Source organism: Mustela lutreola, chromosome 7, assembly GCF_030435805.1.
Source record: "Mustela lutreola isolate mMusLut2 chromosome 7, mMusLut2.pri, whole genome shotgun sequence".
Lineage (NCBI taxonomy): Eukaryota > Metazoa > Chordata > Mammalia > Carnivora > Mustelidae > Mustela > Mustela lutreola.
Window position 1 is genome coordinate 67,634,705 of NC_081296.1, and position 27,743 is coordinate 67,662,447.

Sequence of the window (27,743 nt, forward strand, 5' to 3'; positions counted from 1 at the left end):
GCAGAATCATGATATTCTCCCTGGGGAAAGGAGATTAAGGCCAAAAAGACTCACTTATGAATAGAACTGTGGGATCACAGTGTAAAATACCATGTCTGAGGAGAGTGAAGCTTTCTCTGAGGTAGCTGGAAACCAGCTGCCTTCGTGTCTTATGAAACCTCATATCAAAATGAGGCCCCATTTCATGATTCTGCTTTGTTCTCTTAGTTTGAGAGGAGATTGTTCTTACGCTGTTTTCACATGGTGTGTCTTGTAAATTTATTATTTAATCCACTCCTTTTGCATCAAGAAATTATTTTTTATTTTGCATGTGTTACTGAGATGCTGTCTTAGTCACGTACTTTTCTAACCTGCAGACCATTTACATTTTCTGTCTGCAGCATGCTAATTGTTCTGGAAGAACGCTGGTCAGTAGTTCAGTGTCCTACATTAATTTGTCACAGGCTTTTCCTGTTTCACAACCTGAATTGTGTGTTGATGGGACTCCAGACCTTTTCATAAGAATTGGAATGTAGCTAGATGGAGCCTGAGCAGGTTGTCATGTAATAACTGTCTCTCTTGCTTGGTTATAGTAAGCCACCTCAGACAGCCTTCACTTTTTCCTGCTTGTAAAAATAAAAGTTGTTTTGTCCCGAAAGCACAAGATAGCTTTCTGTGGAAAAGAAATTCCTACCTCTAAAAGCTGCATTGAGAACTTGGAAAGAGCAGTTTTCTGAGGTGATTTTTAAATCTCAGTATTAAGAGAGTTCAGGATTTTTTGACACAGATTCTATAGTTACCATGATGAGACACAAAACTAACGTGTCTCCAGTACACAAGTAGCTCAAGCAAGTAGACTCTGTAGCAGCAGATATCCAGGGACCCCGGTTTAGATCAGAGTGTACTTAAAGTAGTTGTACTCTTGGCTCTAGTAGTTCAGCGCCTGGGAGAATCCATTTCCAAAAAAGCATTTAAATATTTTGAAAAATACCTCTGAAAAGATAATGAATGCAAAATAGCACAGTATATAGGAAAGGATATTTCCTATTGCAAAAAAATAAAAAATAAAAGCCATAAAACGAATAATGATTTTCAAGAGGTAGAATCTAGTAGCAATAACAGTTTTGCATGTATAGCAAATTGTATTAGCAATGTTGTACAACAGAAATAAATATTACTACTTGAGTTGGTGAAGCTCTGTGACCAGCAGAGTTGCACCAAAAGATGATGTTTTAGGCAAAGAACATATAAAAGGTACTTTAAAAACTGAATGTATATGAATATATCATTGTGTGAGAAATAGCAACTTCTGTTTAAGTTAAAGGTTAGAGACCCTATTTGTTTCCGAAAGCAGAGGGTTAGAACCATTGAATGAAATTTTTCTAGTGGTTAATTAACCTGGAAACAAATGTACTCCTACTGATGTAGCCCCGTGGATGCCATCGAGTGGGGATTTTGCTTATGGTGTACTTTTCAGCAGCAGGCGTTTATAGAAGAGCCTACTTTGGGCTCTGTCACCTTTTCTTTTCTCCTTTAGTTCTCTGGGTGCGTTTTAAGAATGGGAAAGTTTGGGAGTGGTGTGTGTGTGTGTTTGGGTTAAAAACAAACCAAGAACTTGGATAGCTGGCTTTTCCTTGTATGCCTGTGGTTAGTTTAAGGGAGTTAGAAGTTAAGGATGTAAAGCAAAGGATTGAACGAAACAGCCAAAGACAGCATGTTGGTTTTATAAACCTTGTCTGATATACATGTGCTGAGGATTTTGGTCTGTGACTCTTTATTTTAATAAGAGCCCTGCAAACTAGTGTTTTGATACAAGGAACCTCACATCTCCCATCAGGATATAATAGTAAAATGGAAGCTGACTTCTTACTCCCTTTTACCTTGTGTTCATTTTGGCCATTTAGCACCTTGAAGGTGCCTGAACAGATTAGGTCTGTGTTCCCTTGTTTTCCCAGGGGAAAAAACTAAAAGTAGAATGAATTTTAAAAAATAGTGCCTCTTGAATATTTAATTCTTCTAAGGCAACTCCAGAGGATAGGGAGAAGGCTATTATATTAAATTGATTATAGCTCCTCTTTAAATGTCCTACGCCATCAGTTGGTGTTAGAGACATTGGAATAACCAAGCAATATTCAGTCATCTGCACGATCATGAGGACACCGCTGTGTATTATAGTGATGTCAACAATTTAGTTACTTAAAACAAAGACTACCCTTAACAGCCACGTTAATACTTGTAAATGCTAAAATGTGCTACAAGTTTTTGTAGTCTCTATGCGGTTATTACTTTTCAATGTTGTTGTAGTCTGATGTTTACTCTTTTGTGTACCTGTGATATGCAAAATATGAAGAGACCCTTGGCCTCCAGGAGTTTACATTCTCATGGTGCTGCTGGTGCAAGCAAATTGCTTCTAGTTTATTCAGAACATTGCTTGGCTGTTAACCATACCCTATATGGAAGAATCCCTTGGCGGATAGTTTTCAAAGCAGGAGTCCATGCTAAATTTCAGGGCATTGATTTTGAGTTTACATATATCAGCTCTGCTGTTCATAAACTCCTTTTCCCCAGGGGCTGTGCAGATGAAGTTCATTAATGTGAATCAGAAATCATTCTGCTTAAGAGCATCTTCACCATCTTTACACAACCTGTGCTCTTCTATGCTATAGCTGTCAATAAATGGCCAAGAAAACTTACTGCTCCAAAAGACTGTACATCTCTCAATTCTCTTTCTTTTCCCAGAGTTTTTACATCACTCTCTACCCAAAAGGGCCAGCATTTGCAATTAAGCTTTTTGTAATTAAGTAGTGGTCCTCATTTTAACCTTTTTGTGCATGACTGTAACTCTATTCTGAAGCAGCATTGTGATGTGGAGCATCTGCCCTGCCTGCATTTCTAAGCAATCACTTTCTTAACCCACATTTTCAGTTGAAACTTGCATGAATCCTTGTTATTGCCCCTAATTCCTCTGAATCAGGGGGTCTTCTCTGCATGTTTATTAAAACTGGGTCTGAACAAAAGTGCAAGCAATAGTGGCAGGCCCAGAACTCCGATTTTAGAATACTGCTCTTCTAATGCATGGTTGAAAATGTCCAGTGTTACGTGGTGACTAGTAGATATATTTATGCATTTATTAATGAAGCAATAGAGACTTAAACCAATAGCCTAAATTTACTGTTTGGATTATTTTCATTTTCTAATTAAAGATTATCTTAACTTCCATTGAAAATGGAAGCTAGAAGATAAACAGGGGCAACCACAAGACATTCAAACTGTCAGGAATAGAGAGCATGACAGTGCTCACCCTCTAACCTCTTGCCTGGTTCCCTTATTCCCCAAGCATGTTAAAAAGCAAAACAAAGGCACAAACTAAGCATGTTAAATAAATAAGCTGCTATGGCTATATTAATCAGAAAGGTGCAGAGTTTCAGAAAGAGTACGAAAGCAGGGAATTAGCAGTGTATATAAAATAATGAAGTATGGGCTTTGTCTGATAAAATTTACGTGTCTTATGTTTGGATCTCTTAAAACTCATATCTTGGAAGTGAATGGAAGCAATACACACGTATTTCAGATGTTCCAGGATTTTCGGATAACCAGCCAACTCTTCGGGATGCTGCTGGTACCAACCAGCCCAGCCATGAAGGTTCCCTGCAGCAAAGGAGACTGCTCCATTGTGTGGAAACAGTGCTAAAAATACCAACAAATCTTTGGTTTGGGTTTTCTTTTGTTACTGTATTATAGAAATGTTTTGTTTTTAAAATTTTATAGCCAGGGGTTTATCCATGATATTTTTGCTCAGACTGCATAATTTGTTGCCTAATGCTTCTGATGCCAGGTAAACTGCAGGTTTTTCCATTTTTGAAAAAAGGAAAAACCTTGCCATTTATTTCCTTGCTTGATGAAGAAAATAGATCAATTTATTGTGATAGCTTAAGATTTTTTATTAGATTCCTGACTTTGAAAATAACCCTGTTAAGTGCAAATGATCATGACAAATAATATACAAATGGAATTCGTAGCTGAATGGCATAAACAGAAGATAATTCAGAGATCAGATGATTCATGCTAGGCCCCTCCCAGGTTTCATGTTCTGTGATTGAAAAATAATTTTTCTTAAGCCATTTTAACCTGTTCTCTTTGCTGTGGGATTTCACTCCAAATGCCTTTGGGAATATTGAAGTGTAAGTGGTAACTTTCTAATAGTTCAGAACTGAATTAGACTTAAACGGTCATTGCAGTGTTTAGTGTTCACTTAAGTATAGGCTGTGAGATAATTATTTCCCATTTGTAAATTTGCTTCTTGTCACTTACTTACATCTGCCAGCCAACAAAACCAGTAAAGATATAGGGAGGAGTTTCTCTCAACTCTGTGCCCATTATTCCACAAAAGCATATAGTTAAAAAACCAAACATTACAGATTTCTCTAGGAACTTTTATGCCTAAACCTCCTTTAAAATCAAAATAGATATCGTAAAGTTACTGATAATTCAAAAGGTTTTTTTTTCTCCCTTGCTGATTGTATGCCATGCCATCAGTTTTCCTCCCAGAGATAAGAATGGTATTCTGGCAATACATTATGGTCAGTCCTTAAATAACAGTAAGAGTCTTGGCACTTACCTTAAAATGACCTGTCACTTACAGAGTCCTACTATATTACAGTATCATTCACATACTTTTATTTAGCATCCTCCAAGTACAGTTGCTCACTATTTCTGCTTGCTGTTCTGTATTTTCTTCATTACACCATTGGTATACAATGTTAAAAAGAATTTCACTGAATGTTTATAAAGTATTACAAAAGGCAGCTTTTTAATCTATGCATCCTTGGGATTTCAGAAATTTTATTCTTTGATGTAAAAGGAAACTGCTATACGAGTTGGAAACTCTGCACCTATGTGTGTGCGCGCGCGTGTGTGTGTGTATATATATTTTGGCAATAAAGCAGCATGGGCTGAGAATGCACTGAAACCACTGTGTTACTCATTACTTGGAATGGGTAATTTTTTAAAACTAATTTTTTAAAAGATTTTATTTATTCGTCAGAGAATGGGGAGAGAGCATAAGCAGGGGGAGAAGCAGGCTCCCTGCTGAGCAGGGAGCCTTATGCAGGACTTGATCAGAATGGGTAATTTCTTTCTTTTTTTTTTTTTTTTTTAAGATTTTATTTATTTATTTGACAGAGATCACAAGCAGGCAGAGAAGCAGGCAGAGAGAGAGGAGGAAGCAGGCTCCCCGCTGAGCAGAGAGCCCAATGCGGGGCTCAATCCCAGGACCCCGGGGTCACGAGCCGAAGGCAGAGGCTTTAACCCACTGAGCCACCCAGGCGCCCCATAGAATGGGTAATTTATAATGCAGTAGATTATTGAGATGGGAGGAGCCAAACCAGAGATCTGGGGAAGTAGGCTCCAGATGTCAGGAAAGACCAAAGATCTGGGTGTTGATACCAAGTTGTAGCAATCTCTGCTGTAGACCAAGGGAAGTGGCATCCATGTGAACAAAGAGACATTCCATTTAAGGTTTGGTCATGCCGTATTTTTTTTTTTTTAACTTTTTTAGATATTTATTTATTCATTTGAGAGAGAGAGAGAGTACAAGCAGAGGGAGAGGCAGAGAGAGAGGGAGAAGCAGACTCCGCTGAGGGAGCCTGATGCGGGCTTGATCCCAGGACCCTGGTACCATGGCCTGAGCCGAGGGCAGACACCCAACCGACTGAGCCACCCCAGTATCCCTCATTCCCTGCCTTTAGGGCTAACCTTATACTAGGTATGAGCAAATGTTTAGTTTTTTTTTTTTTTTTTTTTTTTTTTTTAAAGATCTTATTTATTTATTAATTTGACAGAGAGAAATCACAAGTAGATGGAGAGGCAGCCAGAGAGAGAGAGAGAGGGAAGCAGGCTCTCTGCTGAGCAGAGAGCCCGATGCGGGACTCGATCCCAGGACTCTGAGATCATGACCCGAGCCGAAGGCAGCGGCTCAACCCACTGAGCCACCCAGGCGCCCGCAAATGTTTAGTTTTTTAAAGATTTTATTTGAGAGAGAGAGCACAGTTGGTGGAGAGGCAGAGGGAGAAAAACTGCCCATTCAGCAGGGAACCTGACATGGGGCTTTATCCTGAGCCAAAGGCAGTCACTTAACTGAGCCACCCCAAATGTTTAGTTTTTGATAAGGAAATAGCTAAGTATAATAATGTTAAAGCTATTGCAGGGAATCCTTCCTATCTAAAATACATAAACCATTTTAAATGCTTTGTGTTGAATATTAGCTATCTTTTTTTTTTTTTTTTTTTTTTAGATTTTATTTATTTGACAGACAGAGATCACAAGTAGGCAGAGAAAGGGGGAAGCAGGCTCCCCACTGAGCAGAGAGCCCGATGCGGGGCTCGATCCCAGGACCCTGGGATCATGACCTGAGCTGAATGCAGAGGCTTTAACCCACTGAGCCACCCAGGTGCCCCAGGGGAAAGTTTTTAAGTTTAAAGTAAGAAAGTACATGTTACAAACTTCCTTGGGATTGGCTCCTGTCAAGTAGAGAGGAACAAAAGCTATGTGGTTTTTGTAGTATGATTACTAATGTAATAATAGTTCCTTCCTGTGATTTATGACTAATCATTTAGCAAACACTGATATACTCCACTCCCAGGTACTGTGTTAGATGTTAGGGTTACAAAAATGGGGATAGTTTCTGCTGTTAACTCAGGAGTTTAAAAGTTTACAACTCAGGTAATTTTTTTTTTTTAAGATTTTATTTATTTATTTGACAGAGATCACAAGTAGGCAGAGAGAGAGAGAGAAGAGGAAGCAGGCTCCCTGCTGAGCAGAGAGCCCGATGTGGGACTCGATCCCAGGAACCTGAGATCATGACCTGAGCCGAAGGCAGCGGCCTAACCCACTGAGCCACCCAGGCGCCCCTAAAAGTTTACAACTCAGGAAGAACTTAAGTATGCAGTTTTACTTTTCTTAAAACTATGGAATTTTGAAAATGTTTTTATTCAACATATACACAGTGCCAAATTATTGCAAACTGTAGCAAAGTAGACTTAGTATCTGTTAATATCAGTCAATCATTGATGTTTGAAAGACTTTCATAGGAACCCTTATACCACCTGAAGGCATCCTTTAAAAAGATTGTTTTAGGGGCACCTGGGTGGCTCAGTGGGTTAAGCCGCTGCCTTCGGCTCAGGTCATGATCCCAGGGTCCTGGGATCGAGCCCCACATCAGGCTCTCTGCTCAGCAGGGAGTCTGCTTCCTCCTCTCTCTCTGCCTGCCTCTCTGCCTGCTTATGATCTCTCTCTGTCAAATAAATAAAATCTTAAAAAAAAAAATAAATAAAATAAAATAAAAATAAAAAGATTGTTTTAAAAAGTCAACCATGTGTGAGACTATCAATTAGTCTCATAAATTAACATTTATGAAAGGCATAATATCAGAATTATAAATGGACATGCCCTTTGACTTTTCCCACTGTAAGAATCACTCCTACAGAAATACCAGTACAGATCTGTAAAAATAGGTATAAGGATCCAATATAAGATGGTTATATTTTGATATATTCACTTCACTGAATCATGTAGGTAGTTTGTGTATTGGCTAGTATTGAAAATTGTGACATTTATTGTGTAAAATGCAGGTTGCAGAATAATATGAAAAATGGAATTGCCTTTGTCTATACATGTACATCTATATGCATAAAGATTATTATTTACTGAGCACCTAGTATGTGCTAAGCACTGCTGTAATTCTATTAGATGCATTCATTAATTCATTTAATCTTCACTATACCCATTTTTTGGGTTTTGTTTTTTTAAGATTGATTTATTTCTCTCTGCACCCAATGCGGGGCTTGAACTCACAACCCCGAAATCAAAAGTTGCACTCTTTGAATTTATTATTATTCCAAGTAGCTTCATTTTTAAATTTAGCTTTCCAACTCTGTTTTTGTGCTTTCGACACTTTTGCAATGATTTTCTGCTCCTCACTAAGTAAATCACGCTTGCTTCTGCACACGTGAAACTACTCCAGGCCCCGCTGATGTGTTTTCTCATTCTAGACCACCTAGTAAAAACTGCAGGTCTCACTGAATTGGCCTTCCTGAAGTCAGCCTATGTATATCCCACATGTGGATTTAGGAGCTTTCGTAAAGATAAACGATTCTATTACCAGGGATTTGGGACAGCCTAGTTTTGTTAGAGGCTGTATTGTAGGACAGCCTTCAGTGGTATGTCAAATGCTGCACCATTCTGAAAGCCTATGGATGCTGTCCCCAGAAAAGTAGAAACCAACCCTAGTTGTCAATCCCTATTTTACAGGAAGAGTTGAAATAAATTCTTCATGTTCATGGCTAATATGTATCCAGACCACAATGTGATTCCAAATAGTTTGGCTCCAGTGCCTGCTCGCTTCCCAGCATGCTCTCCTATGCCTTTCAAAGATGAAAAGGGAAGTGTACTTTGCACCCTTTATTTTGTCTGTCTTACATGTATGAAATTTTTTTCTAGAGTAAGCATGTAATTTCTATTTGGGGGGGGGGTACTATTTAAAACCAGCCAGGTTAATTTGATGTTAAGTTTAAGCATTTAACTTTCCATTAAATTTTCTGACAAATCAGCAAATCCAGAGTTTAAGCAAAACAATTAAGAACATACCCACAAGGGGAGCCCTCCTACACTGTTGGTGGGAATGCAAGCTGGTGCAACCACTCTGGAAAACAGCATGGAGGTTCCTCAAAATGTTGAAAATAGAGCTACTCTATGACCCAGCAATTGCACTACTGGGTATTTACCCTAAAGATACAAACGTAGTGATCCGAAGGGGCATGTGCACCCTAATGTTTATAGCAGCAATGTCTACAATAGCCAAACTATGGAAAGAACCTAGATGTCCATCAACAGATGAATGGATAGAGAAGATGTGGCATATATACACAATGGAATACTATGCAGCCATCAAAAGAAATGAAATCAGGCGCCTGGGTGGCTCAGTGGGTTAAGCCGCTGCCTTCAGCTCAGGTCATGATCTCAGGTCCTGGGATTGAGTCCCGCATTGGGCTCTCTGCTCAGCAGGGAGCCTGCTTTCTCCTCTCTCTCTCTCTGACTGCCTCTCTGCCTACTTGTGATCTCTGTCAAATAAATAAAATCTTCAAAAAAAAAAAAAAGAAAAAAGAAATGAAATCTTGCCATTTGAGACGACATGGTTGGAACTAGAGGGTATCAAGCTTAGTGAAATAAGTCAATCGGAGAAAGACAACTATCATATTGATGAGGGAGCACGAGGCTGGCTGAAGACAAAACAAAAGCTGGCGCCTTGTAACCCCCCCTCCATCCGCTCCCCTCAGTCCTATGTGTAGCATCCCTCAGGCAGCCCTGACTGCCATGAACAATAAGCAATAGTTAACTTGCAGAGCTCACAATCCTGCTAGACAGGAGTCTCCCTTGGCTTAGAAATGTCCTAAATCTCACTAACAAAGACAATTGATAGCAGGATTGTGACAACCCACCAAAAAGTCTCCCAACTATCTTAATGTTAATGGCTGGTCTAAAGACAACATTGATCCAGCTGCTAGGGCAAGCAAGGCCTCCGGTAGGCCTGGGACATCCTGGCACCTTGTAGGCCCTCTTTAGTATATGAAAACTCCACTGACACCTCCCTTCCCCTCACCTTCCCCCAACCGCATACATAACCTGCCATCCCTCACAGCCCAGGGCAGCAGCTCTTCCTGCCCATGGGTCCTGTCCCCGTGCTTTAATAAACCACCATTTTGCACCAAAGATGTCTCAAGAATTCTTTCTTGGTCATCGGCTCCGGACCTCAGCCCACCGAACCTCACCTAGGTTCTAGAACTTCATCAATATGATCTCCCTGATATAAGGAAGTGGAGATGCAACATGGGGAGTTAAGGGGGTAGGAGAAGAATAAATGAAACAAGATGGGATTGATGAAAACAAAACAAACTGAGGGTTGCTGGAGGGAGGGGGTTTGGGAGAACGGGGGTGGGTTATGGACATTGGGGAGGGTATGTGCTGTGGTGAGTGCTGTGAAGTGTGTAAACCTGGTGATTCACAGACCTATACCCCTGGGGTTAAAAATATATGTTTATAAAAAATAAAAAATTTTAAAAAATTAAAAAAAAAACCCACAAAAACAAAGAACAACAAAAAAGAAAGAACATACCCACAGACAATAAAAACCCCAATAGTATTAATTTATTAGGTCCATTCTTTAGAAGTAGAAAGTAAAAGTTCTTCTGGTACTGAGTCTTCACCCTTATTTATGGAATCAAATTTTGCAACTCAAAAGCATAAAGTAATTCAGAATTTACTTGTTTAAAATATTTTAAAGGGAAATGGCCTTAAGGCAGTATAAAGTGGAAAGAATGGAAATAAGAAAATGGCTCCTAGCTACATCTGCACCAAGTCCAGTTTTCTATGCACCAACACTTGGCTAGACCATGTCTGGATTGTGCTCTTGCCAGCCCCTCAGTGGTCTGCCTGCTGCCCCTATAAACCCATTCTCCACAACTGTAATGAAGTTCTACACAAGTGAAGCCAATCCTGCTGTAGGTGGTTGCCTCTAAAACTCTGCAAGGGCTTCCATTGTTCTTGGGATTAAAACATTCTTCAGGCTAGCAAGTCCTTGCACCCTCTGGTTTCTGGCCACTGGTGCACCTCCTGCACATCTTCCTTTAAGAGCCTTTGCACAGGTTTCCCCCTCCATTCCCTAATCAACTCCTACTCTTTCAGACCAAGGCTGAAGTGTCACTTCCTCAAAACAGCCTTCCTGACCACTGCCCCCCAACCAGGTCTGTTACCTTCCATAAATGCTGGTAGCTCTATGTCCCTTTTCTTCAAGTCAGAGTAGTAATTTCACATGTATTCATGTGGTTATTTGAATGTCCACCTCTAATGAGATTATAAACTCTGTGCAGGTAGAGAGTGGCTCTTTTTACTTTTTGCCTTTTATCCCTAGAAGTCAGTATACTTTAAATAGATAAATAATATGAGAAGTCAGTATACTTTAAATAGATAAATAATATGATAAGGTACTGAACCTAAGTGCTGCATAAAGCAAAACAGGAAAAAACAGCATTTTGGGAATGTTTGATGTTTGGCATTCCTCGCATTATCACCCAGTTACCTCTCATTGTCATTCCTCTCATTATTACCTACTTTAGAAATGAAAAGAGAAAGAGAAATTGTACATTATCCAGTTAGTTTATTGAGTATTATCTACAGAATAGGTATGTACCAATATTTTATGTAAGAAAAAATATGGTTTCTTGGTCTTCACCATAACAACTGCTCCATCTAGAAATAACAGTAGTCAACATTTTTTTAAAAAATCTATTTATTTAACAGACAGAGATTACAAGTAGGCAGAGAGACAGGCAGAGAGAGAAGAGGAAGCAGGCTCCCCACGGAGCAGAGAGCCCAATGCCAGGCTCGATCCCACAGGACCTGAGCCAAAGGCAGAGGCTTTAACCCACTGAGCCACCCAGGTGCCCCAACAGTAGTCAACATTAAATACAACTCTATTTTCCTAACAACCGTGCATCTTTATATCAGACCATTCACAGGACATTGCTTCCTAATCAATCTAAATTTGCAGTAAAATAGGTTTTCAGAAATAAGTACTTATGACATTGACAAGATAATATGTTCGTAAGGCAAATAGCTATAAAATCTGGACAGAAGCTTCCTTAGTTTCTCATCTTAAGAAGCAGCTTCTCAAATCATTTGGAAAATGAACCTAGAGGTAAGCACAATAAACCACAGTTCCCATCCCTTCTTGGAGCCGATCTTTCTTGAGAATTGATCAAATAGCACCTGTTGATAGAAGATAGTAAAAAGGCCTGAACCTGATACTTAAGCTTTAATTCTGGATCAGTTTTCTGACTTGGGCTGGTCCGGAGTTACTTCCTTCAGAATCTTCATCAGTGAATATAATTGAGTATGTGCTAACATTATCTTCTCTTTCAGCTGAGAAGGAAAATGAACAGGTATCAGAGCATCTTTTTTTTTTTTTTTAAGATTTTATTATTTATTCATTTGACAGAGAGCAAGCACAAGTAGGCAGAGTCACAAGCAGAGGGAGATGGAGTTGCAGGCTCCCTGCTGAGCTGAGAGCAGATGTGGGGCTCGATTCTAAGATCCTGGGATCATGACTTGAGCCGAAGGCAGACACTCAACTGACTGAGCCACACACAGGTGTCCCTGCCACTTTTTGTGTTTTTTTTAAGATTTTATCTATTTATTTGACAGACAGAGATCACAAGTAGGCAGAGAGGCAGGCAGAGAGAGGAGGAAGCAGGCTCCCCGCTGAGCAGAGAGCCCTATGCGGGGCTTGATCCCAGGACCCCGGGATCATGACCCGAGCCGAAGGCAGAGGCTTTAACTCACTGAGCCACACAACAGGTGCCCCTCCCAGCCACTTTTTTTAAACTTGTGATTGAGAACTGGCAATATCTGAACACATTACATAAATACACTTTTCCTATTTCTGTAGGAACTTTATGTAACAAACACAGAGCACAGTAAGATCCTCAGATACAAAGTTTCATATGAAAAAAGACAGCCACTGCTGAGCATCACTGCTTCTGTCTCCTTCCTTCCTATGGCTTTTCACCACGTCTAAATGGCAAGTATTAGGAAGAAAGACAAGAATAAGGCAGGTAAGAACGTTTGTGGAGAGCAGCATCAACTAGTCTTCCCCTCCTTTTCTAGTAGCAAAAATCTAACTTTTTTCCTTCTTTGTTTACAGTAACAAATGCCTTTCTTCAATATTCTGCTAAAGGCCTTCAAAAGTAGCCCTGGTTGTTGGGTTAAGGACCTGTGTTTATTTGGAGGCCTGGGTGGCTCAGTGGGTTAAGCCGCTGCCTTCGGCTCAGGTCATGATCTCAGGGTCCTGGGATGGAGTCCCGCATCAGGCTCTCTGCTCAGCAGGGGAGCCTGCTTCCCTCTCTCTCTCTCTGCCTGCCTCTCCATCTATTTGTGATATCTCTCTCTCTCTCTCTCAAATAAATAAATAAAAGCTTTAAGAAAAAAAAACCTGTTTATTAAAAAAAAAAAAAAAGGAACAACCTGTGTTTGTGGTAAATAGGTAATTTTCAATAATTCTATTGAACTATAATTCTGTTGAACTATTGAACTATAGCTAGTTCTACTTAAATCAAGAACCAAACTTAATGGCATTTAGCATACAACATATGCTTAGGAAATAAAGTTATCAATGAATATAGAATTACGAATAACAATCTTATGTTGAAATCAGATTAACAACAAAAAATCTTTTTTTTTTTTAAATTTTAAAGGTTTTATTTATTTATTTATTCTTAACTTTTTTTTTTTTTAAGATTTTATTTATTTATTTGACAGAGAGAGATTACAAGTATACAGAGAGGCAGGCAGAGAGAGAGAGAGAGAGAGAGGGAAACAGGCTCCCGGCTGAGCAGAGAGCCCAATGCGGGACTCGATCCCAGGACCCTGAGATCATGACCTGAGCTGAAGGCAGCGGCTTAACCCACTGAGCCACCCAGGCGCCCTAAAAGGTTTTATTTATTTATTTAACAGAGAGAGATCACAAGTAGGCAGAGAGGCAGGCAGAGAGAGGGGGAAGCAGGCTCCCCGCTAAGCAGACCGCCTGATTCGGGGCTCCATCCCATGTCCCTGGGACCATGGCCTGAGCCAAAGACAGAGGCTTAACCTACTGAGCCACCCAGGCACCTCCAAAAATCTTATTTCTGACATAACTTGCACCATACACTAAATGTTTTTATTATCCCACAGGATACAAAAATAAAATTCAAGAAATGCTGCTTAAATTAAATAGGTAACTCTAGAACCTCTTAGTCATATTGGAGTGCCCCTGGATATGGTAAATCATTTCTTTGTTGGTAAATCATTTCTCTGTTGCCTTTAAGATTTTGTTTCTTCCTCATTTTTACTATGATGTGTTGGGGTATGTATCTCTGTGTTTATCCTACATGGACTTGTTGAGGTTTTGGATATGTAAATTAATGTTTATTCATCAAATCTGGGAATTTTTCTATTTTTTCTTTGAATATCCTTCTTATTTCTCTGTACTCCTTTGGTATGTATTCCTTTATCAAAGAATATTTAGGCATGCTTGATGGTGCCCAAGAGATGTCTTAAATTCAGTTCATCTTCCTTCATTCTTTTTTCTTCAGGTTCCATAATCTCATTAATCTATCTATCTATTCTTTCTTCGGGCAACTCAAATCTGTTGTTGAGTCTCTCTAGTGAATTTGTCATTTTAGTTATTGTCCTTTTCAACTTCAGGATTTCCAACTGGTTTTTTATTTTTATTTATTAAGATTTTATTTATTTAAGAGAGAGAGAATGAGAGAGAGCATGAGAAGGGGGAGGATCAGAGAGAAAAGCAGACTCCCTGCTAAGCAGAGAGCCTGAAGTGGGGCTCAATCCCAGGACTCCAGGATCATGATCTGAGCAGAAGGCAGATGCATAACCGAGCCATCCAGGTTCCCCAACTGGTGCTTTTTTTGTAATTTCTAACTCTTTAAGAATATCCTCTATTTGATGAGATATTGTCACCGTACCTTCCTTGACTTCTTTAAGCAGTTTCCTTTAGTTCTTTGGACCTATTTCTGCTAAGTCCAATATCTGGGCCCTTTCATAGGCAGTTTTAGATGCCTGCTTTTTATCCCATATATGGGTCATACTTTCCTCTTTGAGTGTTTTCTGATTTTTGAGTGTTTTCTAATTTTTTGTTGCAAACTGGATATTTGCGAAAAAATTTTTTTTTTACTATTTTAAGTAACCAGCATGGGGCTCAAGCCCACAAACCTAAGATCAAGAGTTACACATCCTCCAACTGAGCCAGCAAGGCACTCTGCAAACTGGACATTTTAAGTAACTTACTATAGCAACTCTGGATACTAAATACCCACTCCTCAGCTTATTGTGTCTTCCTATCTGTTTCAGTGAGTAGGCTAGGCTATTCAGTGATACCTGTCTTCCCCACCATGTGAGACTGCTGTCAGTCCTCAGAGAACAGAACCTTAAGCATGTGCAGTCACCTGGAAGAACTTGGGTTCAGAAGGCTCTTTCCGTGTCTCCTTGATCTTCCCTGATCTGTGTCCAGCTATTCACCTTCACTAATTGCTGGACTGTTGCCCTGGAGCTTTTGACAATGCCTTGGGACATAAACTGCTCAGTCTAATCCAATTAAATTCAGGACCTCCCTCCCCGCATTTGCAGGGGTAGTCTTTAAAAGATCCGGAGCCATTCTTTTTGTTACTGTTCTTACCCCAAGAGGGCTTTTCTTGGCTGTCTCTTCCCTGATTCTGTCCAGTAACCTTCTAACTAATCTATAGCTTAGCTTATTGCTATCATGGAACTATCAGCTTCCTCTTAATTGCTTACCTCAAAATCTCCACTGTTTTGGGCAGCAGTTTCCACCACAGCAGTGTGGTGGGGGAGCAGTTTTTACAATCTGCCTCTTAGCCTAGGAGTGTCTCTGGGAATGACACCCTCGCTTTATAAGCAGAGTGCTGGGTATAGGCGCCAACTTCTGTTCTTGGCTTACCTCGGCCATTTTGACACCTCTGCCCTATAAGTAACCTGAGGGAAGGGTGAATGGGTTCCTAGTACTTAGCCTGCTGTGCCAGTGGTAGAACTTGCACCTGTTAAGCAGCCATTTTTGACAGGAACAGAGCGTCTGATGAGAATTACTGATAGCCTGCCCCTCCTGGGAAGATATCACACCCCTCAGCTGGAAGCTAGAGTAAAAACCATCCCTGTGTTCTTGGCTACAGCTGCTCAGAGCCTCCATTCTTCTGAGATAGAGAGGCATAAGAAGGAGCAGGCTCAAATGCCACAGGTTTCACTATTCTTACAGAGGTTTTGTAGGTTTTTTTAAATAAATATCTCTTCACTTGCTTTATGCCTTGAGGAAATTTTCTTAAGGCTTAAAATGGTTGTTTCCTTTGTAATTTTATTCAGTTACGGCAGTTTTGCTGGGGGTGGAGTGGCCACAGAGTTCCTCAGGCTGCCCTTCTAGAAGTTATCTCCCATAACAATGAAAATAGTTCCTGACCCCTCTCATCAGCTTGAGTGCTTAGAGCGACAGTTGGCTCACGGTGACTGGATAACCTGCTGCCCATTTATGTAAATAAAGTTTTACTGCAACCCACCCACACTCATCTATTTCTATATTGTCTGCAGCTGCTTTTGCACTACAAGGGCAGAGTTGAGTACTTGAGAATGAATGGTCACAAAGCTGAAAATATTTGTCATCTGGTCCTTTATAGAAAAAGTTTGGGGCACAGTCGGTTAAGCATCTGCCATCTGCTCAAGTCATGATCCCAAGGCCCTGGAATGGAGCCCCACATCGCATCAGGCTCCCTGCTCAGCAGGAAGCCTACTTCTCCCTCTGCCTGCCACTCCCCCTGATTGTGTTCCCTCTCTTGCTGTGTCTCTCCCTGTCAAATAAATAAATAAATAAAATCTTAAAAAAAAAAAAAAAAGAGAAAAGAAAAGAAAAAGAAAAAGTTTGTCAACACCTGGCTTAGAACATGGTTTCATGAGCTTAGCAAAACAATACTCCCAAAAATCATTCTTCCCCTGTCCTAAAAGATACTTAAACTTTGGAAAATACATGCCATTGGTTACAAAATGTATAATGAGCAAGGAATAAACAATTAACAATACTAAAAACAAAATGAACAGTAAATTCTAAGGTTGTTCTTCTGAGGTAGTAAAGTTACAGTCAAATTTCCTCCACTAGAAAGAGAGGCTAGTAAGCTACCAAAACAAAGCTGCTTTCTTCAACTTCAAAACTAACAACCACCTAGGAAAATCCATTTAACAAGAATTCCTGATGTTTCACCACTCTTTACTGAGACAGGTGAACATGAAGTGCCTACGGAGAGGACAGATCTGAGGCACCTGGCTGGCTCATTCGGCAGAATGAGCTATGACTCTTGATTCCGGGTTTAAGTTCAAGCCCTACGTTGGGTGTAGAGATTATTTAAAAATAAAATCTTTTTAAAAAGAGAAAGAAAGAAAGGACAGACAAATCTAAGAAAGATAATGGTGTCCATTTCCAGCACAGAGGTGAAAAGTATGGGACATGCAGGAGCTAAGCAGCTTCCTTATTCCTCCTGAAGTGGACCTTACAGTATCTGGCTTTGTGTTCAAATTCAGTGAGGAGGGGCACCTGGGTGGCTCAGTTGTGGGATGTCTGCTTTCAGCTCAGGTCATGATCCCAGCATCCTGGGATCAAGCCCCATGTCGGGCTCCCTGCTCTGCGGGGAGCCTGCTTCTCCCTCTCCAGCTCTCCTGTGCTTGTGTTCCCTCTCTCGCTATCTCCCTCTGTCAAATAAACAAAATATTAAAAAAAAAATTCAATAAAGAATGTCAAAGCAGGCATAAAGGATAATTGGAGTATTACACCATTTCATCACCACCATATTCTTTGGAATAAACTGTCAAGAGTTGTCTATACAGGCATACTTCATTTTCTTGCGCTTTGTTTCATTGCACTTGAAAGATACTGTGTTTTCTACACATTATCTTTGCGGCAACCTTGTGTGAGAAAGTCTATTGGTATTATTTTTCCAACACCATTTGCTCACTTCATGGCTCTGTCTCATTTTGGTAACTTTCAGAATATCTCAAATTTTTAATTAATGTTATATTTATTAGGGTGATCTGTGATCAAAAATTACAACTCCCCAAAAGCTCAGATGATGGTTAGCATTTTTAGCAATAAAGTATTTTTTAATTAAGGTATATTTTTTTAGACATAACGCTATTGCACCCTTAGTACACTATAGTATAGTGTAAACATAACTTTTATATGCACTGGGAAACCAAAATAAAAATCTGACTTGCTTTGTATTAAGGTATTTATTTCACTGTGCTGGTCTGGAACTGAGCCCACAACATCTCTGAGGTATGCCTGTATTACAGGAAACATCCAACCATCATGAAATTTTACCTCTGCAACTTTTTCTGGTAGAGATAAGTTGTGAATGTCCATCTCAGATGCATTTACGATGGCTTTTGTTTTTAACTGATAGCTGGATAGAAAATATATAGAGAAAATATTAGTATCATACTACATACAAGATAATCAATGAACCAAACTTGTCCTCTAAAGCAATGTCAGGCAAAGACAGTCTCCTTACAGATTTTCATTTCAACATTTATATTGTATTTTGTAGGAAAAACAAATTCTCAATTAAGAAATCATCCGAGACTATGTGTCTCATCTCACCCCTTGCCAGCTGGGAATACATGAAAAAAATTATCCCATGACGAACACATAAACCAGGTCACATGAATAAGTAAATTGTATAGCGGTTAGAAGAAAAGTAATCGTATGGTGACAGACACTGCTGGTTGCCTACCCCATTAGCCATTCCTAACTTCTTTGTTGTTAACAGAACTCAGATTTTGTTTTGTTTTATTTTATTTTATTTTATTTTATTCATTTTATTCATGAGATTTTATTTTTTTATTCATTTTATTCATTTATTCATGACAGACAGAGAAAGAGAGGCAGAGGCAGAGGGAGAAGCAGGGAGCTTCTCTCCACACAGCAGGGAGCCCTGGGGATCATGACCGGAGGTGCAGGCAGATTAACTGACTGAGCCACCCAGGTGCCCAGAACCCAGATTTTATTTAAGGAAGGAGTATGCTCAATCATAGGACATGAATCAGAACTGTTCTGAGCCAAGTGCTGCAATCTTACTCCTTTCTCTCACATATTTGCTTTCCCACCTCTCTCTCACATATTTGCTTTCCCACTATGTCATGTGACATAGTTTTGGCCAATAATAAGGACATTTTTGATGATAAAATAAGACCATTCCCTGTGTTCCCACTTCCCATGTCCTTTTCCTTCTGGTTGGGGATGGTACTGGCTACGGATATAACACTTATAACTGCAGTAGCACCCAAGAGGAAAAGGCCAAGAGAACCAGAGATGCTGATCCAGAGCCCTATTGTGGCTGAGCCACTGGAGGACTCCTGGAGTGGCCAATCACCCCAAGCCTTACTTCTTAAATCCACTGTCAGTCTCGTTTTCTTTTGCTAGCAATTCATCCTGATGTACACAGACATAGATTTATTATCTTCCCAGACTCAGCCTAGCTATACTTGCTAATTTCTACTTAATCAAAAAGAATATACTGACCTCTGAGTCCCAACTCCTCATTTTAAAGCTTAAGAAATTACTTAAATTCCAATTATACTTTGAAAATTTATATTAAAAATTTTTTTTACAAAAAACTTAACTTCCCTAAGCAAAAAATCAATTAGAGCTCAACTGGAACAACTACTTGTAACTGTTTTTAAAGAAGATTTGAGGTTACTAATAGCACACATTTATAAATACCTTTCCCCCCCTCTTTAAACTTAATTCTAGATAGAAATTATTTAAGGGCACCTGGGTGGCTCAGTGGGTTAAGCCTCTACTTTTGGCTCTGGTCGTGATCTCAGGGTCTGGGATGAAGTCTGCACTGGGCTCCCTGGTCAGTGAGGAGCCTGCTTCTCTTGCTCCCTCTGACTGCCTCTCTGCCTACTTGTACTCTATAAAATTTATTTATTTTAAATAAAGTCTTTAAAAAATTATTTAAGAAGAAATTGATTGAAAGTAAATTTTCAATCCATTTCAAGTATATATTTCCTGGTGAAAATCTGCAGTGAAGCAAAAAAAGAAAATTTGCAGTGAACAAAATAATGCATTTTGAACAACCTCATGAATGAAGGACAAGCTTTACTTACGAGTTTTATTATTTAGTCACACATAGCTCAGCTAGAAACACTGATCTAAGCACATTAAATGAGAAAAAGAAAACTCTATGTTTAATGAAACGAAAATGAGCTTTGAAGATAAGACACAGGTTAAAATCTCAGCTCTTCCACCTCTGAGTCCCAGTTTTCTTCTATTAAGAACTCAGTGAGGGGGCACCTGGGTGGCTCAGTGGGTTAAGCCGCTGCCTTCGGCTCAGGTCATGATCTCAGGGTCCTGGGATCGAGTCCCACATTGGGCTCTCTGCTCGGCGGGGAGCCTGCTTCCCTCTCTCTCTCTCTGCCAGCCTCTCTACCTACCTGTGATCTCTGTCAAATAAATAAATAAAATCTTAAAAAAAAAAAAAAAATGAACTCAGTGAGGTGAGTGTAATGACTGGCACAAACTAGGTCATCAATGGCTGTTTTTGGGTTTTTTGTTTTTAATGGTCAAGGAAAGACTAAGATAGATGTTCCAGTTTGTTATAATAAACAAAAAAAGCTTAAGTGATAGTAGTATTAAGAAGATAAATATCCAGGGGCGCCTGGGTGGCTCAGTGGGTTAAGCCGCTGCCTTCGGCTCAGGTCATGATCCCGGGGTCCTGGGATCGAGTCCCACATCGGGCTCTCTGCTCAGCGGGGAGCCTGCTTCCCTCTCTCTCTGCCTGCCTCTCCATCTACTTGTGATTTCTCTCTGTCAAATAAATAAATAAAATCTTAAAAAAAAAAAAAAAAGAAGATAAATATCCAAAGTACTACTGAAGAAGGAACAAGTATGGTACTTTATCTGATTCTACTTTTACTTTTTTGAGGTAACCATCAGCTTCACGCTTTTTTGCAGATAAGATTTCACCCATCTACATGCATAACATAGAAAGTAGCAACCTTAAACCTTGAGCTTTCACTTCCCAACTTCAGCCCCATTAACATCTACAAATGACCTGTGTCTCTGGATCCTTCTTTCAAATTCCTAGAGTAGAAAATCTGTTGGCTTAGCTTATGTGAGGTATTCATTCTTGATCCCATCACCTAGGAGTGGTATCACACATGATAAAAAACGTGGCTACAAGGTCCCACTCTACAGGGAAAGAAAACAGGGGCTGGGCACAAACCTAGTAAGTATCTATTACAACATTATTTTGCAAAAAACTTAGCTTCCAGAAGTTTCTGTAACAAAAGAATATCCTCTCATTTATTTGATGGTAAGCTTATTAAGACACGGTATGATTATAAGACATCTAAAATGAGCATAATGTTATGAAACTATATTTTGGTCCCACTGCCTTGCTTTACCATTTTCTTTGGGACAAACATTCTGGAAGCCCTTTAAAAATATACTCGATAAAGAATATCTAAGTCAACTCACCATACCATTTTGTTACTGGAAAGGCAAAAGTGACCTCTCAAGGCAGCCAGAGCAGCATGGGTAGAATACAAATGGAAACCAATGGGAATCCCACAGGAAGTACAGAATAAAAGGTTGTAAGTGCTGGAGTGAAAAACAGAATATTGGTAAGAAAATCAGAGAAGAAATATAAAATAACCAGTCTCTGGAACCAGTTCTCCTAAAAACTGTGCTATAATAGGACTGAGACTAAAGAAATGTCATATTCAAGAAAGGTTAACTCAGCTTTTAATATAATTACATCCTAGATTATTATGGATATACAACTGTCACTTATAGAATAATTTACATTTGAAAAGGAGAAAAAAGAGCTAACTAATCAGATTAACATTTGAACATATAAAACTACACATGAACATATAAAATTAGCTACAGTTCAACCAATCCTAGCTTAAGAAAAAATTGTGTTGATTGTGGTTTACTAAAAAATTTAATCAAACTCAAATCAGGATTTTTCTTTTACAGATGTAACAAAAAATTAACTTAAAAAAATACCCAGACAGGGGCACCTGGGTGGCTCAGTGGGTTAAGCCTCTGCCTTTGGCTCAGGTCATGATCTCAGAGTCCTGGGATCAAGCCCCACATCAGGCTCTCTGCTCAGAGGAAGGCCTGCTTCCCCCTCTCTCTCTGCCTGTCTCTCTGCCTACTTGTGATCACTGTCTGTCAAATAAATAAATAAATATATTTTTTTAAATACCCAGACAAAATACCAAAAGAGAAAAAACAAAAATGCTATTACCTTACCAAGCCACCTATTTTCTTTTCTTTTACCCTCTCAAAGATTACTAGATGAGGAAACAGGTAATGATTCTAGTTACACTACTTGGGTAAATCACTTAACCATATCTGCTGGTCATAAAACACACCCAAATACTGCAAATAAATGTTTTATTGTTTTTTTAATATCTTATTTACTTGTTAGAAAGAGAGGGAGAGAGAGCGAGCGCGCACATGCGCACAAACGGGGAGTGGCAGGCAAAGGGAGAAGCAGGCTCCCCAGTGAGCAGGGAGCCCAACACAAGACTGGATCCCAGGACTCTGAGATCATAACCTAAGCCAAAGGCAGATGCTTAACCATCTGAGCCACCCAGGCATCCCAAATACTTCAAAGAAATGTTTTATGAAAAAAATTAATTATGTTTCATCAGGCATGTACTGAAAATTATTTATTTACTCTCTACACACAATATGGGGCTCAAACTCACAACCCCGAGATCAAGAGTTGTATGCTCTTCCAACTGAACCAGCAAGGCATCCCTGAAAACAATTTTATGGTTTGGTAAGGGAAAAAATTATTTGTATAAACATACTATGCAGTAAAACTGCATCAATAGAGTATAAAATCATATGACTATAACAAAAAAGATTCACATCAATGGATACTAAAAAGGCCCAAGCAATACAGTATCCCAATTCATTGGTAAATTGAGTCCTGAACCACACATATAGTACTGTATTTTTGTGAATACAGTAATCAGAAAACAAGCCATGAAATAAGGCTGCATTAATTTTAATTAATCCCTAGATAGCAATTAATGGTACCAGATAAAGCACAGTACTTATAGAAAAATGTCTGACAGAAACTAATTTATGGCACAGGGCAAAAATGTGAAAAAAAATCCCAAAATTATGCTTATGTGTATAATATAATATATTTCATTGAATATTAGTCTGCTAATGGCTCAAGTCCTTCAAAATGAAGGTTTGCATTACCACACCGGTTAAGGAACTCTGGCCAGCGTGTGCTTGCTGAAGACAAAAGGGGATACAGATAGTCAAAGAAGGTAGTTACAAATATAGCTATGACCAAATGACTAGTTACAGAAATGAATACTGTAATTGCCATGAGTATTTCCTCCTTTGTTAGGAGTAGGGGTTTTTTTTGGCGGGGGGGTGTTTTTGTTTTTTAAAGATTTTATTTATTTATTTGACAGACAGAGATCACAAGGAGGCAGAGAGGCAGGCAGAGAGGGAGAAGCAGGCTTCCTGCCGAGCAGAGAGCCCAATGCAGGGCTCGATCCCAGGACCCTGAAATCACAACCTGAGCAGAAGGCAGAGGCTCAACCCACTGACCCACCCAGGTGCCCCTATGAGTAGGTTTGTGTGTCTGAATGTTTATCTCTGTTCTTCTCTATTCCCTTATTATATAACATAAAATCATATTTTATATCATACTATTATATCAAACAATATAATTCTATTTAAGTATTATTTTTTATTAAAATTTTATTTATTTATTTGACAGACAGAGATCACAAGTAGGCAGAGAGGCAGGCAGAGAGAGAGGAGGAAGCAGGCTCCCTGCTGAGCAGAAAGCCCGATGCGGGACTTGATCCCAGGACCCCGGGATCATGACCTGAGCCGAAGGCAGAGGCTTTAACCCACTGAGCCACCCAGGTGCCCCTCTATTTAAGTATTATTAATTTTATATCACAGTATTTAAGTTATGAGAAATGAAAGAAATGTAAACATTATTTAAGGACTTTAATTCCTTTTCTAGAGAAAGGGTTAGTGTGTTTTCTTTCTTTCTTTTTTTAAAGATTTTATTTATTTATTTAACAGAGAGAGAGATCACAAGTAGGCAGAGAGGTAGGCAGAGAGAGAGGGGGAACAGAGAGCCTGATGAGGGGCTTGATCCAGGACTCTGGGATCATGACCTGAGCCGAAGGCAGAGGCTTAACCCACTGAGCCACCCAGGCACCCCTTGTAACTGTCTTTATTTGGAGATTGAGTATGGTTTTAGGAGATGCATATGGGTGCCAAGTTAACATGGGATGATTACATTTTATAGTCTACATGGTACCCAGTTATTAGGTCAAACATTATTCTGAATGTGTTTATAAGAATGTTTCTGAATGAGGGCGCCTGGGTGGCTCAGTGGGTTAAGCCGCTGCCTTCGGCTCAGGTCATGATCTCGGGGTCCTGGGATCGAGTTCCGCATCAGGCTCTCTGCTCAGCAGGAGCCTGCTTCCTCCTCTCTCTCTCTCTCTCTGCCTGCCTCTCTGCCTACTCGTGATCTCTCTCTGTCAAATAAATAAATAAAATCTTTTTTAAAAAAAAAAAAAAGAATGTTTCTGAATGAGATTAACACTTGAATCAGTAGACTGAGTAAAGCAGATTGTCCTCCCCAATTGGGTGACCCTCATAATCAGATGAAGGCTTGCATAGAACAAAAAGGCTGACCCTGTCAGGAGTAAGGGGAAATTCTTCTTGCCTGACTGCTTAAGGCTGATACATTGTTTTTTCCCCCTGCCTTTAAACTTGAACTGAAATATAGGCACTTCTTCAGTCTAGAGCCTTCTGGCTTTTGGACTGGAACTTACACTTTTGGCTCTCCTGGTTCTCAAACTAGGGGACCTGGACTAGATCTAAACCACTGCTCTCCTGTCTCTCCAGCTTGCCAACTACAGCTCTTGGGATTTCTCACCCTCTATAATCACATGAACCATTTCCTGGTAATAAATCTCTTCCTGCCAAGTCCCATGGCTCTCCTAATTTTAAAAGTACACAAATACTTGGAATTTCCCTCCAGTGTTTTATAAACCATCTAGATCAGTAATTCTAGTAGAGATAAAATGTGAGCCACATAAGTAATTTAAAGTTTTCTATTAGTCCTGTTAAAAATAAATTCAAAAGAAACATGTGAAATTAGTTTTAATACATTTTATACTACCCAATATATAAAAAATATCATCTTAATATGTAATCAATGTTTTTAAACTATTAATTTTTTTGTATTAAGTCTTCAAAATCCAGGACACCTGGGCGGGTAAGTAAGTTAAGTGTCTGCCTTCAACTCAGATCATGACCCCAGGGTTCTGGGATCAAGCCCCATATCAGGATCCCTGCTCAGTGGGGAGCCTGCTTCTCCCTCTGTCTGCTGCTCCCCTGCTTATACTCTCTCTATATGTATCAAACAAAATCTCTTAAAAAAGGAAGAGTCTTGGGGGTGGGTGGCTCAGTGGGTTAAAGGCTCTGCCTTCAGCTCAGGTCATGATCCCAGGGTCCTGGGATGGAGCCCTAAATCAGGCTCTCTCTGCTCAGTGGGGAGCCTGCTTCCTCCTCTCTCTCTGCCTGCTTCTCTGCCTACTTGTGATCTGTCAAATAAATAAATAAATAATCTTTAAAAAAAAAAAAAAAAAAAGGAAGAGTCTTCGAAATCCAATGTGTATTGTGCACTCACAGTATTTCTCAATTCAGGATGGCCACATTTTAAGTGCTCAACAGCTACATGTGGCTAATGGTTACAGTATTGGACAGTATGTGTCTAGATGCATTATTCTATTCTAAGAAAGATAATTGGAGAGCTTCTGCTTCTGGCCCCAAATAACCCAATTACAAGTAAGCCACCACTCTTTTCCTCCCTGTTCCCTTTGGGTGGAAAGACACTCTGGTAAGGACAGCTAAGTGTCTTTCAGTTGGGAAAGAGGAACTGTAAAACTCTTTCTGGTTACTGAGTAAAGCAACTAAGAATTCCTATACCTTTTTTAACCCTAAAACTGAGGTCAGAATGAATTATTGTGCTGTAAAAGCCAACGCTCAAAATTAAGGAGCCTTGTAATAATTCACTGAGCAATTTGTTGTCACTTGTAGATCACAGCACAGAATAGATGCAAAGTTTATCCGCAGTATTCAAGTCCTTAACATTCAACTTGTGTTCTTCCCTAGGTTCCCTAGATGACAGAGGAAATATTCCTACCATGGTTTAATACAAACTCCAAGTAAAATGCATATTTAAAAGTCCTAGTTATCTCAAAGGACTGTAGTTTATTTTTTTTTTTTTTAAAGATTTTTTATTTATTTATTTGACAGACAGAGATCACAAGTAGGCAGAGAGGCAGGCAGAGAGAGAGAGGAGGAAGCAGGCTCCCTGCCGAGCAGAGAGCCCGATGCGGGACTCGATCCCAGGACCCTGAGATCACGACCTGAGCCGAAGGCAGTGGCTCAACCCACTGAGCCACCCAGGCGCCCAGGACTGTAGTTTATAATGACTCTCACTATACACCAAAAGGTACATTTCTCCCTTTTCCCATACTAGACATAACCTTCTGAGCCTCAGTTAACCTACACAAACCATTAGAGATGTGGCCCTCAGAAAGATCATAAAATCTACACACAAATACAATCTTGCCATTTCATTAACACATCAAGTTCCTACAAGTCTCAAATAGGTAAAAGAGACATCCTTCAAATTCACTGTAAGAACGAAATAAACTTCTCTTCTGGCGCAAATAAGAACAATTTCCCCCTTGTGCATGCCTGTTCCACGCTCCTCGGTCTTACTAAGTGAGGGACTAGAATCCAGCTCCCCGTACGTACCTGCCTTTGAGCGAACCATCAATTCCAAATAGGAAGGGAGCTTCCAAAACCACGTTATTTGTGACTCCTAGGAAGACAAACACAGGTCAGAAGGAAAGAGTACTTGTGAAGCTTTGAAAGGGAAAACGTACCCGCTACAGATAGATTCATCTTGGCCACAAAAATCATGAAAAGTTGTCCTCACCCCTGGCAAAGGGGTTTCCTTCCAAATCTTCCCCCCAGTCTTTTTCACCACTCGCTCTCGACGGCCCCGTGAGAAAGCGGGAACCCCCTCTCTGGCCCTCCTCCGCCTTCCTCAGACTCTGCCCCCACTCACTGGAGAAGACCACGGCTCCGAGGGACCGCGACAGGTCCCAGGCGAGGTGCACAGAGTCAGCGAGCACGGCGTAGCACTGCGCGCACTGGAACACCGCGCACCTCTCAGGCTGCAGCCACGACGGCAGCCGCGGGCCAGATGGCAGCTCCTCTGCCCCCAGGTTTGCGGGGCCAAGCGGCGAGGACCCGTTCACTACCTGCGTGTCCCATTCCATAGAAGTCGTACAAGAGTGTTTGTCAGTTGTTTTCTTAGCGGCATCACAAAAATCACCCCCCGGAAGCTGTGCACATCGCGAACGATGCCGCCGCGGCCGAGCCGCCATCTTTCCGCAGCCCGCGCCTCCGCTTCGAACACGCACCTGGCCCGCCCAAGCACGATTCCTGCTTCCTCATTGGACATCGTGAGCCGGGGACTCCGCCCCAAAGCGTTGTTGAGGGGTGGGGGAAAACGTGCGTCAGATGCGAGAAGAATCTTCGTTTCTGTTGGTCAACGCCAGGAAACCCCGCCTTCGGAGTATTTTTAACCAATAGAAGTGCAGCATTTTCAATTTAAACTCTCTATAAAATTCGGTTTTGGTAACGCTTAGAGTGGCGCCAGAGTTTTGAGCTGTGCTGCAGAAAGTGGAGTACGAGTCCTCACTGTGGTCGCCTGATGCAGCTCTCCAGGGCCGTGCCCTCCCTTGAGGAGCTGGACTCCTTCAAGTACAGCGACCTTCAGATCCTAGCCAAGAATCTGGGCCTCCGGGCTAACCTGAGGGTACGGAGCGGGTAGCGGGCGGGGTTGTGTGAGCTGCCTCCGGTAGACATGGTGGGAAGGGACGGAACGGGTACCACCCCGGGGACTGAGCCTCCTGTTCCTCCAACTACGCAAAACGGAGAGGGGGCCATAGTATTCACCTTATTTTGAGGCTGATTTTTCTGAGGGTTCACATAGGCCTTGATTTCAAAAGGATTT

At 40.5% G+C, this 27,743-nt stretch overlaps 2 protein-coding genes and 1 pseudogene across 5 annotated transcripts in view; 1 reads left to right on the top strand and 2 right to left on the bottom strand.

Annotated features, from left to right (window-relative positions):
* Positions 1–7,450: 7,450 nt before the first annotated feature.
* Positions 7,451–8,216, bottom strand: LOC131837169 (large ribosomal subunit protein eL34-like; annotated as a pseudogene).
* A 3,594-nt stretch (positions 8,217–11,810) lies between these two features.
* On the bottom strand, positions 11,811–27,158 carry OIP5 (Opa interacting protein 5). Of its 2 annotated transcripts, XM_059181209.1 has the most exons (5): positions 26,790–27,158; positions 26,474–26,540; positions 21,116–21,238; positions 17,954–18,035; positions 11,811–11,952 (listed from the first exon to the last, which is right to left on the bottom strand). In XM_059181209.1, the coding sequence occupies exons 1-5, from the start codon at positions 27,109–27,111 to the stop codon at positions 11,857–11,859; spliced, it is 690 nt and encodes a 229-aa protein (XP_059037192.1). In that variant the 5' UTR covers positions 27,112–27,158; the 3' UTR covers positions 11,811–11,856. The 2 variants fall into 2 exon arrangements, with proteins under 2 accessions (XP_059037192.1, XP_059037193.1); XM_059181210.1 differs by lacking the exon at positions 21,116–21,238.
* The window catches only part of NUSAP1 (nucleolar and spindle associated protein 1), a 35,671-nt gene continuing 35,082 nt past the window's right edge, over positions 27,155–27,743 (top strand). For all 3 annotated transcript variants that reach the window (XM_059181203.1, XM_059181204.1, XM_059181205.1), the window contains exon 1: positions 27,155–27,545. In XM_059181203.1, coding sequence (XP_059037186.1) covers positions 27,441–27,545 — 105 coding nt within the window. In that variant the 5' untranslated portion in view covers positions 27,155–27,440. The remainder of the gene's footprint in view (positions 27,546–27,743) is intronic.